The following is a 17,535-nucleotide window of genomic DNA, read 5'->3' on the forward strand; positions in this document are numbered from 1 at the left end:
ATTTTTTTTTTTTTTTTTTTTTTTTTTGTTTAAAGATCTCTTTTGGGATTTTAAATTGGAAAGCTTCTAGATTCTTCTAGCCCCTGACTGAAGAAACATGTAGAGAGAGAAAGCTTTAAACATGCTAAAAAAAGAGATCTTTTTTTTTTAATCTCCATTGGAACAAAATGATGAGCCTATTCATCTACAATATAGAGCTAGGGCTTTAATCCTACCAAACCCTAGAAAAGTCATAGTTTGAAGGGGAATTTATGCACTTATTACACTCACACTTGTTGCTTTGGGGGGAAAAGCAAAAGAAGAATAAAGTGGAGATGGAAACAACACTAGAGAGGTTTAGGCATGTCATTTATTAACTTTAATGATAATAAGCTAATCATCTTGCAATTCATCAACTCCATGCAAGAGTACATAGGCCCTTAAATATAAAAAAAAAATATATGTATATAAAAACTCCATTCACTAAAAACATCTTAAATTTTTAGTAAACAACGATTGTTTTATTTAATTTAATATGATATTAGACAAACGATTCTGAGCTCGAATCCTCCTATTTAATTTAAATTTACGTCTTAAACCTATCAAAATCTCTCGAGTCTAGATGTGGGGGGAGCACGGTTGAATATAAATAACGTCCTTTGCTAATTTAAGTTTTTGAAGAAAATAATTGTTGCGGATTATTTAGGATAGGCCTAGTTTGGGAGAGCATTCTCCAAATACAAGAGATTTTGTACTTCAATTTTTTTTTTTTTAAAAAAATGGGAAACATTTGAAACTCTTCATTTTGTACCATCACAATAGCAAGTTATATATATATAAAAAAAAGCTTTACTTTTGCACTCCAAACAGGATTATAATCCAGCATATCATATTTAGAAACATTGTTAGATTCAAGATAAAAATATATAAAATTTATCTGAGCTATATCATCGATTTGGATTCGACTATCTAACTTTTAAAAACTTTAATTTTACTATTTGACCTTTTAATTTATTGTTTAAGTCAATTAATGGCTCTTTACTTTCAAATTTTGAATATATTGTTTATCTTTCTGAATTTTTTTATTATATTTTATGCGATTTGCATAACTATAAATTCATTAAAATAAGTAAATAGTTTAAATTTTGTATCCGAAGAGTCATCAAATCACTCAAATCAAATAAATTGAAAGATTAGATTATCTGGGTATTAAAATTAAAAATTTGAAAAGTTTGATAGTCGAATCAAAATAGTCTACAGTTGAAATTTGTATGGCCCGAATAGAGCTTCTCGAAGGGCATCAAAAGATACGAGTAATATCAATTTTTATAGAGTAACAATACGCTTGCGAACGAATTTTACAACACTTTACAAACTAGTACGACTTATTGCCTACACTTACATTTATCCTTCTTGTTCTTTTTTTTAGCATCATTTATTGTTTTTAGAAATAAATTTAACTGGAAATGTGAATCAATTAGGATTCGAACTTGGAATCTCGAGTACCAAGTACCAACCATCAAGCCCGTTACCACTTGCATTAAGAACAGTCAGTAATATCGTTAGAATTTTAAAATGATTTATTTCTATTTACATAGTATTAAACCAAAAAAAAAATCCTTAGAATTTTGTTTTCCTCCACCAGATACTAAAGCAACAAAGGAAGAAAAAACAGCGGTGAAAGAAGCGGTGTAATGAATGAAATTCATCTTACCGATGAAGGAAGGTAATAGCCAAAAAAACATGAAAGAGGAATAATTCTGCTCAATGTAGAGGTGTGATCTAATTCAGTTCAAGTAAAAAAAAGATAAAAATCCAGTTCGATTCAAGCAAAAAAATAGAGAAAAATATGTAGAGGACTTAAAGATGGTTTGGGAGAACCAACACTCAATAATGATTGATTCGGTTCGAGCAAAGAAAGAAAAAAAATCTGGTTCGGCTCAACTAAAGAAAAAAAAAATGTTGAAAACTTGAGCCAGTTCAAGATGGAACATACATCCAACAATGAAGGGAACATTGCCATGTAGCAAATTTAGAGAGAATAATGTATAGGTATAGAGGTATAGATTACTAGCTTTCACTATTTTGTAAAAAGTATACCAAAAACTAGACATAACATTACATTTTAGCTCGTAAAATAAATCTTTCCAAGAGATTACAAAATATCGACTATTCGATTTAAACATTAGTTCACACCCCCACACATTACACAAGTTACTACAAGTTTACATTCCATATTCAACTTAACATAATATATTTTTGGTGTTTTAGTTTTCAAAAATATACAACCCAAAATGCCTCTAAACAGAGTATTTCCACCGCTAACTACTCGAGGCCGCACCCGCTCACCCCTACTTTATCTGAGAAGAGAGTAAACAACGAGTGAGAAAACATAAAAGTTTTTCACCCAAATATGGAGAGTTCCCCAACGGGAGTAAAATTATAATGAAAACAACAAGCTTCTATATATGTATAGATATACCAATTTGTGGTGGTTATATATGAGTTTCGAGAATTTGGTTATACACGTCGTAATCCAAGAGCAATGCATGTAATTAAATGATGTTTTGTTAGCTACTATCCAAAAACCATCTACAGACATATAGTAAGTAATGCATGAATGCGGATGCCTCAATCATCAAACCATAGTATGGGCGGCCACTATGTGACACCCCAATAGTCCCACATATAATGGGAACAGGAATCTGATTGGTATATAAGAGATTATGGATCCTAATAATACTAACTAAACTTAAGCATTTTGGGCCGATGATTTGGGCCCAACGAGTTATTATCGCTAGTGGTCGGGTCGTCACATTTGGTGTCAGGGCTGGTTCATCAGCCTGAAGTGTAAGGTGGGCCTCACATCGCATGGTGAACTTGGACTGTGTTTGTGTTTGGACTCACGAAGACGTCAAAACCTAAATGCAGAGAGTAAACGGAGGGAGTCTGTGACATCCCAATAGTCTCACATCAGATAAGAACAAAGTTATAATTTGTATATAAGAGAATCTGTGACTCTTTAAGCATTTTAGACTGATAGCTTTGATTGGGCTTACGAGGATGTCAAAACTTAAAGGGAAGGAATAAACGGAGGGAGTCTGTGACATCCCAATAGTCCTACATTGGTTGGGAACAGAGTTATGATTGGTATATAAGATAGTCTAAGACTCTCAAGCATTTTGGACTAGTAGTTTAGACCCAACGAATTATTATTGCTAGTGGATTGGATCGTTATACACTACCTAATAATAACTCATATGCCATAAATAAACCCAATCACACTCGAACCTAAAAGTCGCGAGGCCATACTAAAGCTTCGCATTAACTGAGTGGCCGCCACCTTGCTTTTCCGGAGAAAGTGCCCTCTACTAGGTTGCAATCCCCGATAGAGGCACATAACGTGAAGTATCCACAAGTAAGCGCAAGCAATCATAATGCTTATGCTTCAAGATCATAGACATGATTGATTTGACATGCATAATCAAATAATAATAGCTATCCAAAAGATTATGTGATGATTAATTCTCGGTGGTAAAGATTATGCACTAAAAATACATAAAAGAAATTGCACTTACTATTCATACGATGTATGCAATGATACGCATATAGTCATGATGGTTTCTACAGGATCAAGATCACATTATAGTTAGTAGTATTGTGGGAACTAAATCAAGTTTGAATAGGATTAACTCACCTCAACAAGGAGCCTCTAAGCCGTCGGCTCGCTAGCACGCAACGCGCCATGACCTTGGCCTCCTCCGTACAAACCTAAACCATTTAAGACATTCCATACATTAGGTTTAGATTACATAATTTCAAGTTCACATAATATTTACATTAGTTGGATCATCTTGATTCATTCTCGGGTTGGCAACAAGAAACTCAATTTCAATTAGAGGTGGAAAGTTGCGATATTTCAGAATTACAAGCCGAAAGTTATTTCAGAAGGCAAGTAAAATAGGTCCTCGGAAAAGTTACCAGTAAATCTATTTTCCATAATTTTCTAGCAGAAGTTTTACAGTGACTGAAAAAACTACTTTATTTGGTCTTTGAATCAATTACTGAAGATAAAGTACTGCAACTGCACAAGCTAAGGCCATGTTTGGTTCCACGTAAAAATAGGCCGAAAAAAAATTTTCCGCGAAAAACTACTTTGTAGCGTGTTTGGTTGGAGGTAAAAAATTTTTCCGGAAAAATTTATTTTACATATGTTGGGAAAAACTTACTTTTCGTTTTCCGCGTGAGAGCCGCGGAAAACGAAAAGGGAGGGCTAAAATCGCGGCTCATGGGAGGCAAAACTTTGCACGGTCCACGAGGCCAAAGTGTGGCCTCGTGGACCGTGTGAGAGGGAGGTCCACAGGGGTTCACAGTGGACCTCCCAATCATTATATATATATACAATATACAATATTATTTATATACTTCATACTACATATAATTTTATAATAAAAATATTATTATATAATATTTTATTTATAAACTTGTAATTATTTATTAATATTCTTAAATATATAATTATGTAATATGTTTATTATAATTTTAAATATATTTAATCTATAAATAAAAATTATAATAATAATATAAATAATATAATAATTATTATATATTAATAATGTATATAATAAAAAATATATTAAATAGTTTTTATCTACTTTTCCTTTCAACCAAACAATCGTCATGAAAAACTATTTTTCTTTTCCTACAAACCAAACACAAACGACGTAAAATTTTTTTCTCACTGAAAACTTTTTTTCCACCGAAAATTTTTTTTCCACAGTTTTACGTGGAACCAAACACACCCTAATCGACAAAGTTGACTGTTGTCAAGAGGAGGATGATTGAGATTACTAGAAATTAAGCAAGAGAAGGTCATAGGTGGAGGATTAGTTGTGTAATACGAGATTGAGAAAGTTTTGGACATGCCCTACATTGACCACATAACATAATACACAACAAAAGAATTTAAATTGATAGAAGATGCTTCAAAAGGAAGAGAAGGACAAAAAGTGGCAAGAAGAAATTAGTAAGAAGAAGCACAATCATAGGTACTGAAGAAAACATTTTACGGAGAAGCTGGTCCGAAACTTTGTGAATCTACAATACGAAACAAGAACATTTTACTCGATGCCTGGCTTACACTTCTCAACTAGAGAAGCTGTTTCAAAGTCCTCACCAAACAAGTGATAGATGCGAATACATACGCAGAAATTACAAGCGATACTTACGAAGGCATATGTACAAACTCAATAAGACATTAATTCATATACATTGTAGATCTTGGAGTTAAAATGCAAAACTATTTTAGAAGCACAGCACAGTTAACAAAGAGTAAGCCAATCAACAGTATTACAAAACGGAATAATTTATCAACTATATTTTCCTTTGACATAAAGGCTCTAATGGTAAGACTAGTCCACTAAGTGGTAATGGAGGCGACAATGAGGCCGGTTTCTTGAAATTGAACACAATTGAGAAACTCAAGACACATAAATGCAAGGGAAATTATAGAACTGATACATGCGGTAGAGAGAGGATGGTCACAGAAGATCCCATTTAGTACTAGTGTCTTTATCACGAAATCCTTCACTGGCACACATATACTTCTTCTAGGATTGTTCTAAAGACCAGTTGCAAGGTAAAAAAACCATGTGAAGTACTTAGTTTTCAGATGAGATAGCAGATAAACCATACTATATCGAATCCCTAGTCACAGTAAATCGAATCCCTAGTCACAGCGCAGTTTATATTCCCTAGTTGCACTGGATTAATATTAATGTAATATCCTACCATTGGTTCTGAGGATTTACAATTACATGAAAGAGTGTTCAGTTAAAGGGATGGTTTTCGCCGTCCTGATACAAAAGTTTTTCAAGGTTCAAATTGAAGATCTGGTTTTGGATAAAATTTGTCACTCTTGGCCGGAAACAACTGCAAGCATCTTCGAATCCATTATCAGCCCCCTTTCGCTCTCGGTTTTCAACCTAAATAAATGGAGTTACGACTCAACTGGACATATTCTTAGCTCCAAACTATCATTCTTTCTCTATTGAATATCATTCCAACTTGTCCAAGAGGAAGGAAACCAATCCAAAACTGCTTGAATTGTTAAAATTAGTAAAATTGAACTCATAAGTCTCGATCAAACCCAAACTGTGAAACCGAAACATCGAATTTTGCGAAGAACCAGAGATAACCATCAGTGCAATCATTTTTTTTCTAAACAAAACAAAGTAATAATGCAGATGAAGCAACAACAAACCAAGTGCAAACACTTTTGTCCTAATTGCGATCCATATCCAAGCAGTTCTTTAAAGAAGGAAAGCACAAACAACTAATTGTACCATATATCTATTAACAAAAGAGTATTCATTATAAAACATATCATAAAAGAGGCTACATTGTTAAATTGTTCAAATTGTCTTTAAGCAGAAAAAGCCTACATATCCACTACAATCTCATAATCTCTCATTAGTCAGTAGGAAAATATTTAGACGAACTAATGCAATAAAAACATGCGAAAATAAACAACATATGAACTACATCTACCTGACAAAGAGTAAATTTGCTTCAGGATGAAGAGAACATACTTGGGTAAAACCACTTTGGCGTCCGCGAAAGTGGAGAACCATCCTTAATTAGCGTCAATTCCGGGTCACTCAGATCGATCGCGGCGTCGCCCAATCGAAGCACACTCCAAGGCTGATTCCCTGAACCAGCATAGTAGATGGAATTGCTCTCTCCTCCCCATTTCTTTGGAGAATCACATGAAAATCCTAGGGTTCTATAATTTTCACCAATAAAGAGCGCCCGATCGCCTAAGCTCTCCATTTTCACCCATCTCCACGGCTCCAACCGATCCAACCTGAGGGCTTCGATCCCCAAATGCAGCATCATTTTCGACGGAACGAACCGAACCAGCAGGAGCTCACTGCCGCACACGATCAAGTAGCGACATAGCGAGAAAGGCGCAATCTTTTGCCCCACCCAGCTCACCTCCAGCTCCGTTACACAGGAATCGGCATCGCCCGCCAGGTGTATGACGAAAAGCCGCTCAGCGTCGTCCATGGCGAGAACCCGGCCCTCGAAGGGGACGATGTGGGTGATGGTCGGGGCGACGCGGAAAGGGGTCCGGAGCCATTCGGGGGACCCGGGGCGCCATTGGAACAGGAAGGAGTCGTATCCGAGAAGGAGGAGGGAGGACTCGGGGGCGGCGAGTGGGGCGGTGAGGAGACCGAAGTGGAGGTTAGTGTTGGGAGGAGGGAGGGGCGGGGTCCGGAGCTCGGCGCCGGTGACGGAGAGGAGGAGGATGAGGCGGCCATGGGAGAGGCCGAGGAAGGGGAGGGAGAGGGTTTGGGGGGAGAGCGGGGAGGAGCGGGCGACGGAGTGTGGTGAGGAGGGGTCGAGGAGGTTGAAGGTAGGGTTAGGGTTACGGTGGCGGCGGAGGAGAGGGGTGAGGTGGGAGGGGCGGAGGAGGAGAGGGGGGAGGTGGCGGAGTGGGGCGGCGGTGGTGGCGAGGACGCGCCATGAGCGGCACACGGAGGAGAAGGAGAGGAGGTCGCGGTGGGAGAGGAGGAGGCCGAGGATGGAGACGAGGAGTGCGTCGGGGAGCTCCGCCCATGCATGGCGGACTCCGACGGCAGCGTCGCCTGCGCTGGCGCCGGCGCCGGAGGAGGTGGTGGTGGCGGAGGAGCGGGGCTTCTTCTTGGCGCCGCTTTGCATACTGGAAAGATAGTAATATGAAAAATATGAAGGGCTTTAGTGAAAAATGGACGGAGAACGGGAGAAAGTTTGCTTATACAAAGGTAAGTTCTTGGGTCTGTTTAGTTAAACGAAAAAAAAAAAAAAAAATCGTGAAAAATAATTTTTCGTAAAAATAAAACTCTTCCTGGAAAAAAAAATTATAATATTTAATTTGTAGAAATTTTTTTATATTAATATTTATTTAGTCCTGAAAAATAAATTTATATTGAACAGGATAAAAAATTCACAAGTTTTGAGCTTTTGCAAAACTGAGCTGTCAATGTTAATTTTGCATTTTTCATTTTTTTTTCTCGCATTCTTTTTTTTTTTTCTCGCTAAAGAAGACGGTAGAGACGGAGATAGAAACGGCCCCCCTCGTCTCTGCCGCTCACACTCTCGCACTCGCCCGCGCACTCTCCACCCTCCTCGCCTCCGACCCCGCGCGCACTCTCCACCCTCCTCGCTTCCGACCCCGCGAAGATCGTGCCACGACCCCCTCCCCCTTTTTTTTTCCACTCCGACCCTTCTCCACTAATCGTCCTCATAAGAGTATTAGTATCTAAAATACTCTTATACTTTATTTAACTAAATTTTTTTAGGATTAATTTCATCCGTACCCCTCTAAAATTTCAAAATATCATAAATACCCCTACAAATTTTGTTATATCATATTTACCCCTCCAAATGCATACTTTCTTTCAAAAATGACCTTCCTGTTATACTCCGTTTATTCAAGTTATTTTGACCCTGGTTAGATGATGGTTTACCAAAGGTTAAAATTTGAAATACCTATTTTGCCCATGAGTTAGGAGCTTTTGGAGGGTATGCCTTAATAAAGATTGTTGATGTATTAATTAGATACAAATATAGGCCCGCGCTTCGCGGCGGAAAATTTATGTAATTTATTTGAAATTTAAAATTTCTAACTCCCTTTTTTTTTTAATCCTGAAATTTGAAATTCAAAATTTAGAAATTTAAATTTTAAAAAATATATTTTATCTTAATTCAGTTTTTACATTTTGAATATATGATTTTATATAGAATTTTGTTGAATCCTAATTTTTCTAAATTCTAAGCTTTTATATGCATTAAATAACTCTGTAATTTTGAATTTTTATTATGAATTTCCAATTCAAAATTAAGGTAGAAATTCAGAGTTCAGCTAGGTAATACGGAATTCAATTAGGTAATTCGAAATTTCATGATATTTTGAACATTATTGATTTGGCACTAAAGCCAACTCAGTTTGTAGCGGTAATTGCATAAGAACCCACACGCATACCGAAAGTAAGGGGTAGGTCGTCATTTTTAATTTGAACCTTTTTGTATGTATCAAATATCTTGAGGTAGTTAAGCTGCATTGTTGTGTATGATGGGGAAAAGATATTATTAACATTAGGGTCTCTCCTACAGAAGAATTTTGAAAATTTAGAATTCATGTTAAGAATTTAGAATTTAGAATCTTGAATTCAGAATGCGAATTAATTTAAAAGGTTGGTTATGGCAATAGTATTAAAATAACAAAATAATAGTAAAAAAAAGGCTCATCTAAAATATCAAAATTCAAGGTATTTATCGGCAAAGAGTTTGTGTATAATGAGAAAAACATGTTATTAATATTAGGGCCTTTACCACAGAACAATTTGAGATTATCAGCAAGAATGACTTGTTAAGGTAGACATGTAGCTATTATACTAAGCTTGAATTTCTAAAGATGCAAACTTGGAATTTGAAAAAATCAATAAGAAAAGTTTTCGAATGTACAAAAGATTTCTCTTTGATCCAACTAAAACCTTAAATTAAACTATGTACTAATTTTAGGAGGGCATTTTTGAAAGAATGACCGCTGAGTCAAACTAAGTTCGAAGTGAAATTTTTAAATTTGAAGGGCTTTTTTGAAATTTATAATAAGTCAGTGACCTTTGAAAATTTTATAAGGCCAATTGTGATAAGGGTAAAATTGGTATATAGGTCTATTAGTTAACATTTTAACAGAAAATTATTTTAAAGGCTAGTTTTGAAAGGTTTTCATATATAGAGGGGTATTTACGATATTTCAATTTTTAGAGGGATACTTATGTAAATATCAGCTTTTGAAGGGGTACTCAGGAAATTATCCCATTTTTTTAATGTGAAACATTTGTCAAAGTTCAAAGAATAAATTTGGTTAAATGAAAATCACAGGGACGAAATAACAATAAAACGATAGTGAAGGGACCGCCCATAAATTTTACTCAATTCTATATGTTAATTAACAATACATAACGGTGTGCACGTGCGTGTCACGTGCTCGCGAGCAACGAATCAAGGGCTTTTTTTGCAAATACTCCCATGACAAATTTTATTTGCAAAAACAGCCCCGTCCAAAAATTATTTGTAAAAATCGCCCTGCCCCCGCCACGCCAGCGCCACGTCAGCGTCACGCGGGCAGGGCGGGCCCAGATGTTTAAGTTGAACACGGTGAACCATTCACCGTGTTCAATACAAGATTTTTGTATTGGACACGGTGAATGATTCACCGTGTCCAATACAAATACCCTAACAATGGCTAAGTTGGAGATATTTGTATTAATTCACCGTGTCCAATACAAATACCCTAATAATGGCTAAGTTGGAGATATTTGTATTAGATACGGTGAACCATTCACCGTGTCCAATTATTTGTATTGGACACGGTGAATGATTCACCGTGTCCAATACAAATATTTCGATCTTAGCTATTTTGTAATTTACCGTGTCCAATACAAAAACTTTGTATTGAACACGGTGAATGGTTCACCGTGTTCAACTTAACTATCTGTTCCAGCCCCGCCCGGGTGGCGCTGATGTGGCGCTTGCGTCGCGGGGCCAGGGCCATTTTTGTAAATAAATTTTTGACATGGCCAATTTAAAAAAAAAAAATTTTAAGGGGGCTATTTGCAAAAAAAAGCCCACGAATCAAATATAGGGTCCCTTAAATTTCGTGCTCTCCTCAACTCTAATTTTTAATTAATTAGTTACTTATAATTAATTAACTTTAGATTTTAATAATTAGTAATAATTAATTAAAACTAATTTCTTTCGATTTTTTTATTTTCCATATCTCATTTGATTCGTTGAACACCTCGCCCTTTTTCTCGTTTCTCCGATCCCTCTCCCCAATCTCCTTCTCAATCCGATTTTTTTTAAAAAATCTTTTTGTCACGATTTTGTTGCGCACAAATCCCTACAAATCCTAGGGTTTCGAGATCATTCCCAATTTTCCCATTTTTCTCGAATTTATCTTTATTTTTTGGCGATTAATGCCTAAAATTTTAGCAAAATTTGGTTTCTTTGCAAAAAATTCGATCTGAATCGGTGGATTGATCCGTGGAAGGTGCGATTTAGGTGGTCGGACGCGTCGGAATTAGGGTTAGGGTTGGGTTTCCGATGTTTGGATAGGGATGGGAGTGGATTACTACAACATCTTGAAGGTGAATCGCAACGCCACCGATGAGGCTCTCAAGAAGTCGTATCGGAGATTGGCGATGCAATGGCACCCGGATAAGAACCCTAGCGACAAGAGCACGGCCGAGGCCAAGTTTAAGCAGATCACTGAGGCCTACGAGGTGAGGCTTTTTTGGATTCTACTCTATTTTTTTGCTTATTAATGCATGAAAATTTCGAATTAATTTGTGTTTGATACCCTTTTATTTGCAAAAATTAGGCGAATTTAGTTCTTACAGTGTTGTTATATGATTGGAATTTGAAGGGATTAGAGCAAAATGTAGAATCATTAGTTCTTAAATTAGGCTCCTCCTCCTTTTTTGATGAATTGGAATAAAGAATAAATGATCAGAACCCTGGATATAACCTCTTTTGCTACCCGAAATTATAGATTCATAGTTTGTAAAGTTTATGAGCATTTCGTATGCTTCTTTAAACAGACTTTGGCGGTCTCAGGCGCAATCTAGGTGCGAGAGGAATAAGCGATTTATTTATTTATTATATAATTCAATTTTCTTTCTCGTTTTTAGTTTTAATGCTTTGGGACTTAATTATTTTTTTGGAATGTTAGTATATAATTAGTTCCGTCATGTAACGGATAGGTAGGTAGGATATATCCATACTATGGTGAGCCCACATTATCTAAGCTATGGTGAGTTGGGCTCACACAATCTTATATTTATTCTATTGCACCTCTCTGTTTGTGTTGTATCGCATTTAGTTTGGTGGTTAAAGTGAAGATAAAAATAAATTTGAATTATAACTCGGTTTACTCATCTACTCATCTTCTTTTGTCGATTTCGTTCCTGGACATTTTTGGATTTCGTAGTTCGGGGGAGTTGGCCGAACATTTTGAAACTTAGTTGTCCATTCAACTCTAAAGAATTTCTTAGAAGGATAGGTTATGTAATATCATCACCCTATTGTTCAGGTATTAAGTGATCCTCAAAAGAGGGCAATATATGACCAGTATGGAGAAGAGGGCTTGAAGGGAATGCCCCCTCCCGATTCGACTGGATCAAGTAATCACGGATTTAACCCTCGTAATGCGGAGGACGTCTTTGCAGAGTTCTTCGCGAGCACCAGCAAACCCTACGGGTTTGAGAACATGGGGCGCGCAAAGTCTATGAGGTTCCAAACGGAAGGGGCCGGGACGTTTGGCGGGTTTGGTGGGTCCGAGAGCAGATACCACTCTTCTGCCGAAGGTGGAAGTGGTGCCAGCGGTGTAGGCGGTACGAGCCAGTCTCGAAAACCACCGCCAGTGGAAACCAAGTTGCCGTGTAGCCTTGAGGAGCTTTATACTGGATCTACAAGGAAGATGAAGATCTCTAGAAATGTTTTGAGACCTAATGGGTATGTGCAGTTTTATGATATTTCTACCTTGTTCGCTAACGTTTTTTCATGTGGCTCAGTATCATTTTCCTAGCAAGTAAAAAATAAATGGTTTATTTGTACGTTTTGATATATCTATGTTGTCTAGCATACTTTTGCTAGTTTAGGTGGATATGGAAAATAGAGGATTTTTATGTTTATTCGTTCTGTTTGCTCTCTCTGTTTTTCTTTTTCTACCTAGCATTTAGAGATATGTAAGGTGGAGTTCTCTTCCACTGATTCTTGAAGTATTCCCTTTGTATATATTGTTAATTTGATTTATGTCTTATGTTTTCATCATCAGCAGAAACGTAAGATGCCTTTCTTTCTCTAGTTTGGGTGGAAATCACCAGGGAAGACTTAGGAAACTTGCATTTAGCTTTTAATATTTATGCTCGACAATCTGATTTCAGTGAGCTGAACCATTGAATAGTAAGACTACGACAAGGCTGATTGACCTACGGGCTATCCGTAGTACAAGTGGTAAAGGGCTTGATGGTTGGCACGCGAGGTCCCAAGTTCGAACCCTATTTGTTTCACATTTTCAGCTAAATTTATTTCAAAAAAAAATGAGCGAAGTGGTAGCATTCTACTATTCTTTCTCCCAAAAAAAAAAGAAAAGAAAAAAAAGAGACAAGGTTAATGATCTAGGTTACATTCTTCCCCTTACAAACCTATATATCTTTTTTTTTCTTGATTTGAAACGAGATCAATACGCCAGTTTTTAATTCTGATTAATTGTTTATATTTACCTGTATCTATCATTAGCTTCTTTCCAACTTTACATATTTATCTCGGATTCTGTTGTGAGGGAGTTTGGAGTTGGAGTTCTAGCTTTCTCGAAGTCGAAACAAATTTGACACGTAAAAGCCAATCATATAGTATACACTGGTTTGATTTGCACATGTCAATTATGTTAAGAAGTCTGCCATGCTTCTATTTTGCAACCTTCTTCTTATGTTGCTTCTTTTGCTGCTAGGATCTTAACTTGTTTTAATGCATTTTAAGCAACTTGTTGCTTTCGTGGCATACTGATTCGCACAAGTATTACGATTAATATTTTTTTATTTTCTTTTTACCCGAAACTGAAATACAGGTTTAGTTTTAGCTGTTGATTTCTCACTTCGTATCCCTCTTCTCTCTCATAATGCGCACCTTAGGCGATTGGCATCGGAATCGGAGATCTTGACGATCGACGTGAAGCCCGGGTGGAAGAAGGGCACGAAGATAACCTTCCCAGATAAGGGCAACGAGGCGGTGGGCCAGCTCCCGGCTGATCTCGTCTTTGTCATCGACGAGAAACCCCACGATGTGTACACCAGGGAAGGCAACAACCTCTTGGTCCACCAAAAGATCCCCCTCGTGGACGCGCTCGCGGGGACCACCGTCAACCTCAAGACCCTCGACGGCCGTGATCTAGTGATCAAGGTGACCGACGTGATAAGTCCCGGCTACGAGCTCGTGGTCGCGAACGAAGGGATGCCGATCGTGAAGGAGAAAGGGAAGATGGGTAATTTGAGGATTAAGTTCGACGTGACCTTCCCATCGAGGTTGACTTCGGAGCAGAGGGCGACCATACGACGCGCGCTGGGAGGTTAATTAAAACCTATGAATAATAATGATCGTGTAATTGAATGCACAAAAGATAGGACTTAGGCCTTGTTTGGTCACACTGACGATCTTTCGGTTCTTTTAAAACTCAAGTTCTATGCAATTTAATGCACCGGCGAGTAGATCTCACTGTTGTTGTTCTTATTAGTTAGCTTGCAACTCGCCTTTTCGCTCAAAAAGCGAAGAAACTATAGGACGTTACACCGTCGCCCGAAACGTTCAATTGCATGGAACTCGAGTTCAGAAAAGGTTAAAATAGCAGTAGTGTAACCAAACGAGGCCTTAGTATGGTTTTTCTTCTGATTATCATCACTAATCCTTTTCCATTCCATGAATTGTTAGCTCTTCTTCTTACACTGATACTGTTCCTCCTTTTGTTCTGAACTATGATGTGAATAACATGATTTAAGCGACAGAGGTAGAAGATCGCCCATTTTTGTGATCATCATCCTGCATGTTCTGTGTGCTTGTTTTACGATTACTTTTTCTTCTGTAAATCAATTTGTCAGAATTCTGGCAGGTTTTGGAATTTGGATCTGTATGTTTGTCTGCAAAAAAAAGGGTTTTGCTGCCAAACTAATGTGCCAGAAAGATTCATATGAAATGATCCTACATGCTCTGAAGCAAATCAAACCAAACTAACAAAGTTTGATTTTTCTGGTCTCAAATTCAGACCGAAACCGAACAACATCAGAGGCTGAATTTGAATTTGAATTTGATTTCTTATATATTTTGGTTTGTTTTGGTTTAGTTCGACGATTAGTTTTGACCCGTATTTTATCGGTTGTGTAGCTTAAATTCCTTGTGATGGGTCTAAGTCTTGTGTTTTAGCACTAAAACCATTCTTAAGAGTGCTCCTGTTCTGAGAAAGCCATTGCCTGGTAGTAGTTGTTGCGTTATGCTGAGAAAAAGCTGTTCTCTTTTTCTCTTTTTCTTTTTTTATTTTAGAATTCTTATACCAATGTATATCTGGTGAGCATGAATTTTCTGAGCACGTTAATAAAACACGAATACTCGCGATCAGATCTTATTTAAATTCGGTCTTATATAAATCAATCATTGAACCTCGTTATCGTGCAATGAATGAAGGTTGGGATGTCAACGGGTCGGGTTGGGTCGGATTTATAAAAATTCAAACCCAAAAATCAAATTAAAATCCGAATTCGGATCTGAATCTGGCATGTTTTAAAAAATTCATACTCATATTCGTACCCAACCAAAATTCCGAAATCCGAACCCGGATCCAAATTCTCCCTGTCTTAAAAGTACATACGGTTGGATGAAAATCTAAGAAATAAAAATTATTAAATATTTTATATATTATATAAATAAATAAATAAAAATAAATTATGTATATATATAATTTATTCGGGTTCAGATCGGGTCGTGTAAATACAAAATCCATATCCGTATTCATATCCGTCGGGTTTTTATTTTCTATACCCATAACCAAATTTATACTCGTTTAGTTCGGATAACCCGTTCTGTTCGGATTCGGGTTCGGATAATATTTCGGGTATTCATACTCATTGACATTTCTAAATAAGAGATAATTATATTCATTAAATATAAGATCGGAGGTTCGAACCTAAGTGTGAACTTAAACATCCACGTGTCTGCTTCAGAGAATCCTACCGACATAATTATAAAATAAAATAAAAATAAAATAAAACAAAATCTGAGTCACGTGCCCAAGTTGCAATTGTGACGTTAAATCCGGACACGTGTGATCACCTGAGTCGTGCGTTATGTGGCTACGTAACAAAAAGTTACATAACCTGTTTGTTTGTTTGTTTATTTGTTTTAATTTGGGTGTGTTACAACTCTAGAACTTAAACCATGTGTCATTTTTGCATAGAACCCCTTAATGCACTACATACACAAACAAATTATTAATTAATTAATGTGAACAAATAATTAATGGGTGTATCAATGATTCAATTCTTTTTCTTTTTTTTTTTTACTTCAAAAGTTACAAAGGTGAGAATTTTACGTGTCGTTTTGTTGTTGAGCGGTTATGGCAATTAGATCGGATTATAATATTATGGGAAAACATCAAAACCCCCCTATATTTTCGCATTTTTTCACTTTATTACTTTATGATTTAAAGTGTATCAAATTAGTATACTGTGGTTTCGCACTTTCTCACTCTAGTACCATGTGGTTTAAAGTGTATCAATTTACTACCAATATGGTTAATTTTTCTCTTTTCATCGACTTCTCCGTTAACACTTTATTAAATTATATATAAAAAAATTCAAATATCTCACTTAAGTTTATCGAATATTTACTTTAATATTTTTTAATTTTAACTTTGTCACTAATTTAACTAAAAAAATTAGTGAACGAGATAATAAAAAAAAAAGAAACCACGGGGTACTAAATTGATACACTTTAAATCATAAGATATTAAAATAAAAAAGTGTGAAAGCATAGAAATGGTATTTGAAGTTTTTTCTATAATTAATTAGCATACAATGCGGAGTAGAAAAATTTACTAAGAGATAAATAAAATTAGATTTATTAATAATTAAATGACTAATATATATTTATTAAATTTGATAAAATTTTTAACTAAACTAAGTATAGAAAATAATCGCGTGAATGACGTATAATATCTTAAACAAATTCAATAAAATATAATACTTTTTTATCTACTTATTTTTTTTTTAAAAAAAATAATCTCTAAATTTAGAAATTATCCAACACAACAAGAGAGTGGTCCAATCAATAATCATAAATTTGACATAATGGATGATACAATTATGAGGTGGTCCAGGCTAATATTTATATTGCAAAAATTAGTTTTGATTTATTTAAATTTAATTTAAATTTTTTAATTAAATTAAAATTTTTATTCGAATTAATAACTATAAAAGGTTAATTCCCCCTAACAGTTAACAAAACTTATAGTCCTATAATTTTTTTAAAAAACATAAATAAATTATTAACATAAATAAACAACGGAAAAACTTCAAAAACCCCCCCTATGGTTTCGTAGTTTTTCACTTTGCCCCTCTGTGGTTTAAAATGTATAAATTTACCCTCCTGTGGTTTCGTTTTTATCTTTCCGGTAGTTTTTTCGTTAATATTTCATTAAATTATATACAAAAAACTTCAGATACACATATAGATTTATCAAATATTCACTTTAGTACCCTTTAATTTTAACTTTATCACTGATTTAAGAAAAAAAAAAATAAAAATGATAAGAAAAAGAGAAAAAAGAAACCACAGGGGAGCTAATTGATACATTTTAAACCACAGGGAGACAAAGTGAGAATCTACGAAACCACAGGGGGGTTTTTTGAAGTTTTTCCATAAACTTGAATGCGTGAACAAATTTATTAAAATGAGAGATAGGTT

General features: G+C 35.8%; 2 protein-coding genes across 4 annotated transcripts; one reads left to right on the forward strand and one right to left on the reverse strand.

Annotated features, from left to right (window-relative positions):
* On the reverse strand, window positions 2,029-7,783 carry LOC109727012. 3 transcript variants are annotated; one of them, XR_002220678.1, is made up of 4 exons: window positions 6,570-7,782; window positions 3,677-3,750; window positions 3,558-3,603; window positions 2,029-2,339 (listed from the first exon to the last, which is right to left on the reverse strand). XR_002220678.1 is itself a non-coding variant. In XM_020256865.1 (3 exons), exons 1-2 carry the CDS (start codon window positions 7,699-7,701, stop codon window positions 3,692-3,694), a joined length of 1,191 nt encoding a protein of 396 aa, XP_020112454.1. In that variant the 5' UTR covers window positions 7,702-7,781; the 3' UTR covers window positions 2,029-2,339; window positions 3,677-3,691. The 3 variants fall into 3 exon arrangements, 2 of the variants coding, with proteins under 2 accessions (XP_020112454.1, XP_020112455.1); XM_020256865.1 differs by lacking the exon at window positions 3,558-3,603 and having other exon boundaries at window positions 6,570-7,781; XM_020256866.1 differs by lacking the exons at window positions 2,029-2,339; window positions 3,558-3,603; window positions 3,677-3,750 and adding an exon at window positions 6,402-6,429 and having other exon boundaries at window positions 6,570-7,783.
* LOC109727646 (dnaJ homolog subfamily B member 4-like) lies at window positions 10,766-14,617 on the forward strand. Its single transcript, XM_020257810.1, has 3 exons — window positions 10,766-11,309; window positions 12,119-12,540; window positions 13,719-14,617. The coding sequence occupies exons 1-3, from the start codon at window positions 11,145-11,147 to the stop codon at window positions 14,155-14,157; spliced, it is 1,026 nt and encodes a 341-aa protein (XP_020113399.1). The 5' UTR covers window positions 10,766-11,144; the 3' UTR covers window positions 14,158-14,617.

Source organism: Ananas comosus, linkage group 22 (assembly GCF_001540865.1).
Source record: "Ananas comosus cultivar F153 linkage group 22, ASM154086v1, whole genome shotgun sequence".
Taxonomy (NCBI): domain Eukaryota; kingdom Viridiplantae; phylum Streptophyta; class Magnoliopsida; order Poales; family Bromeliaceae; genus Ananas; species Ananas comosus.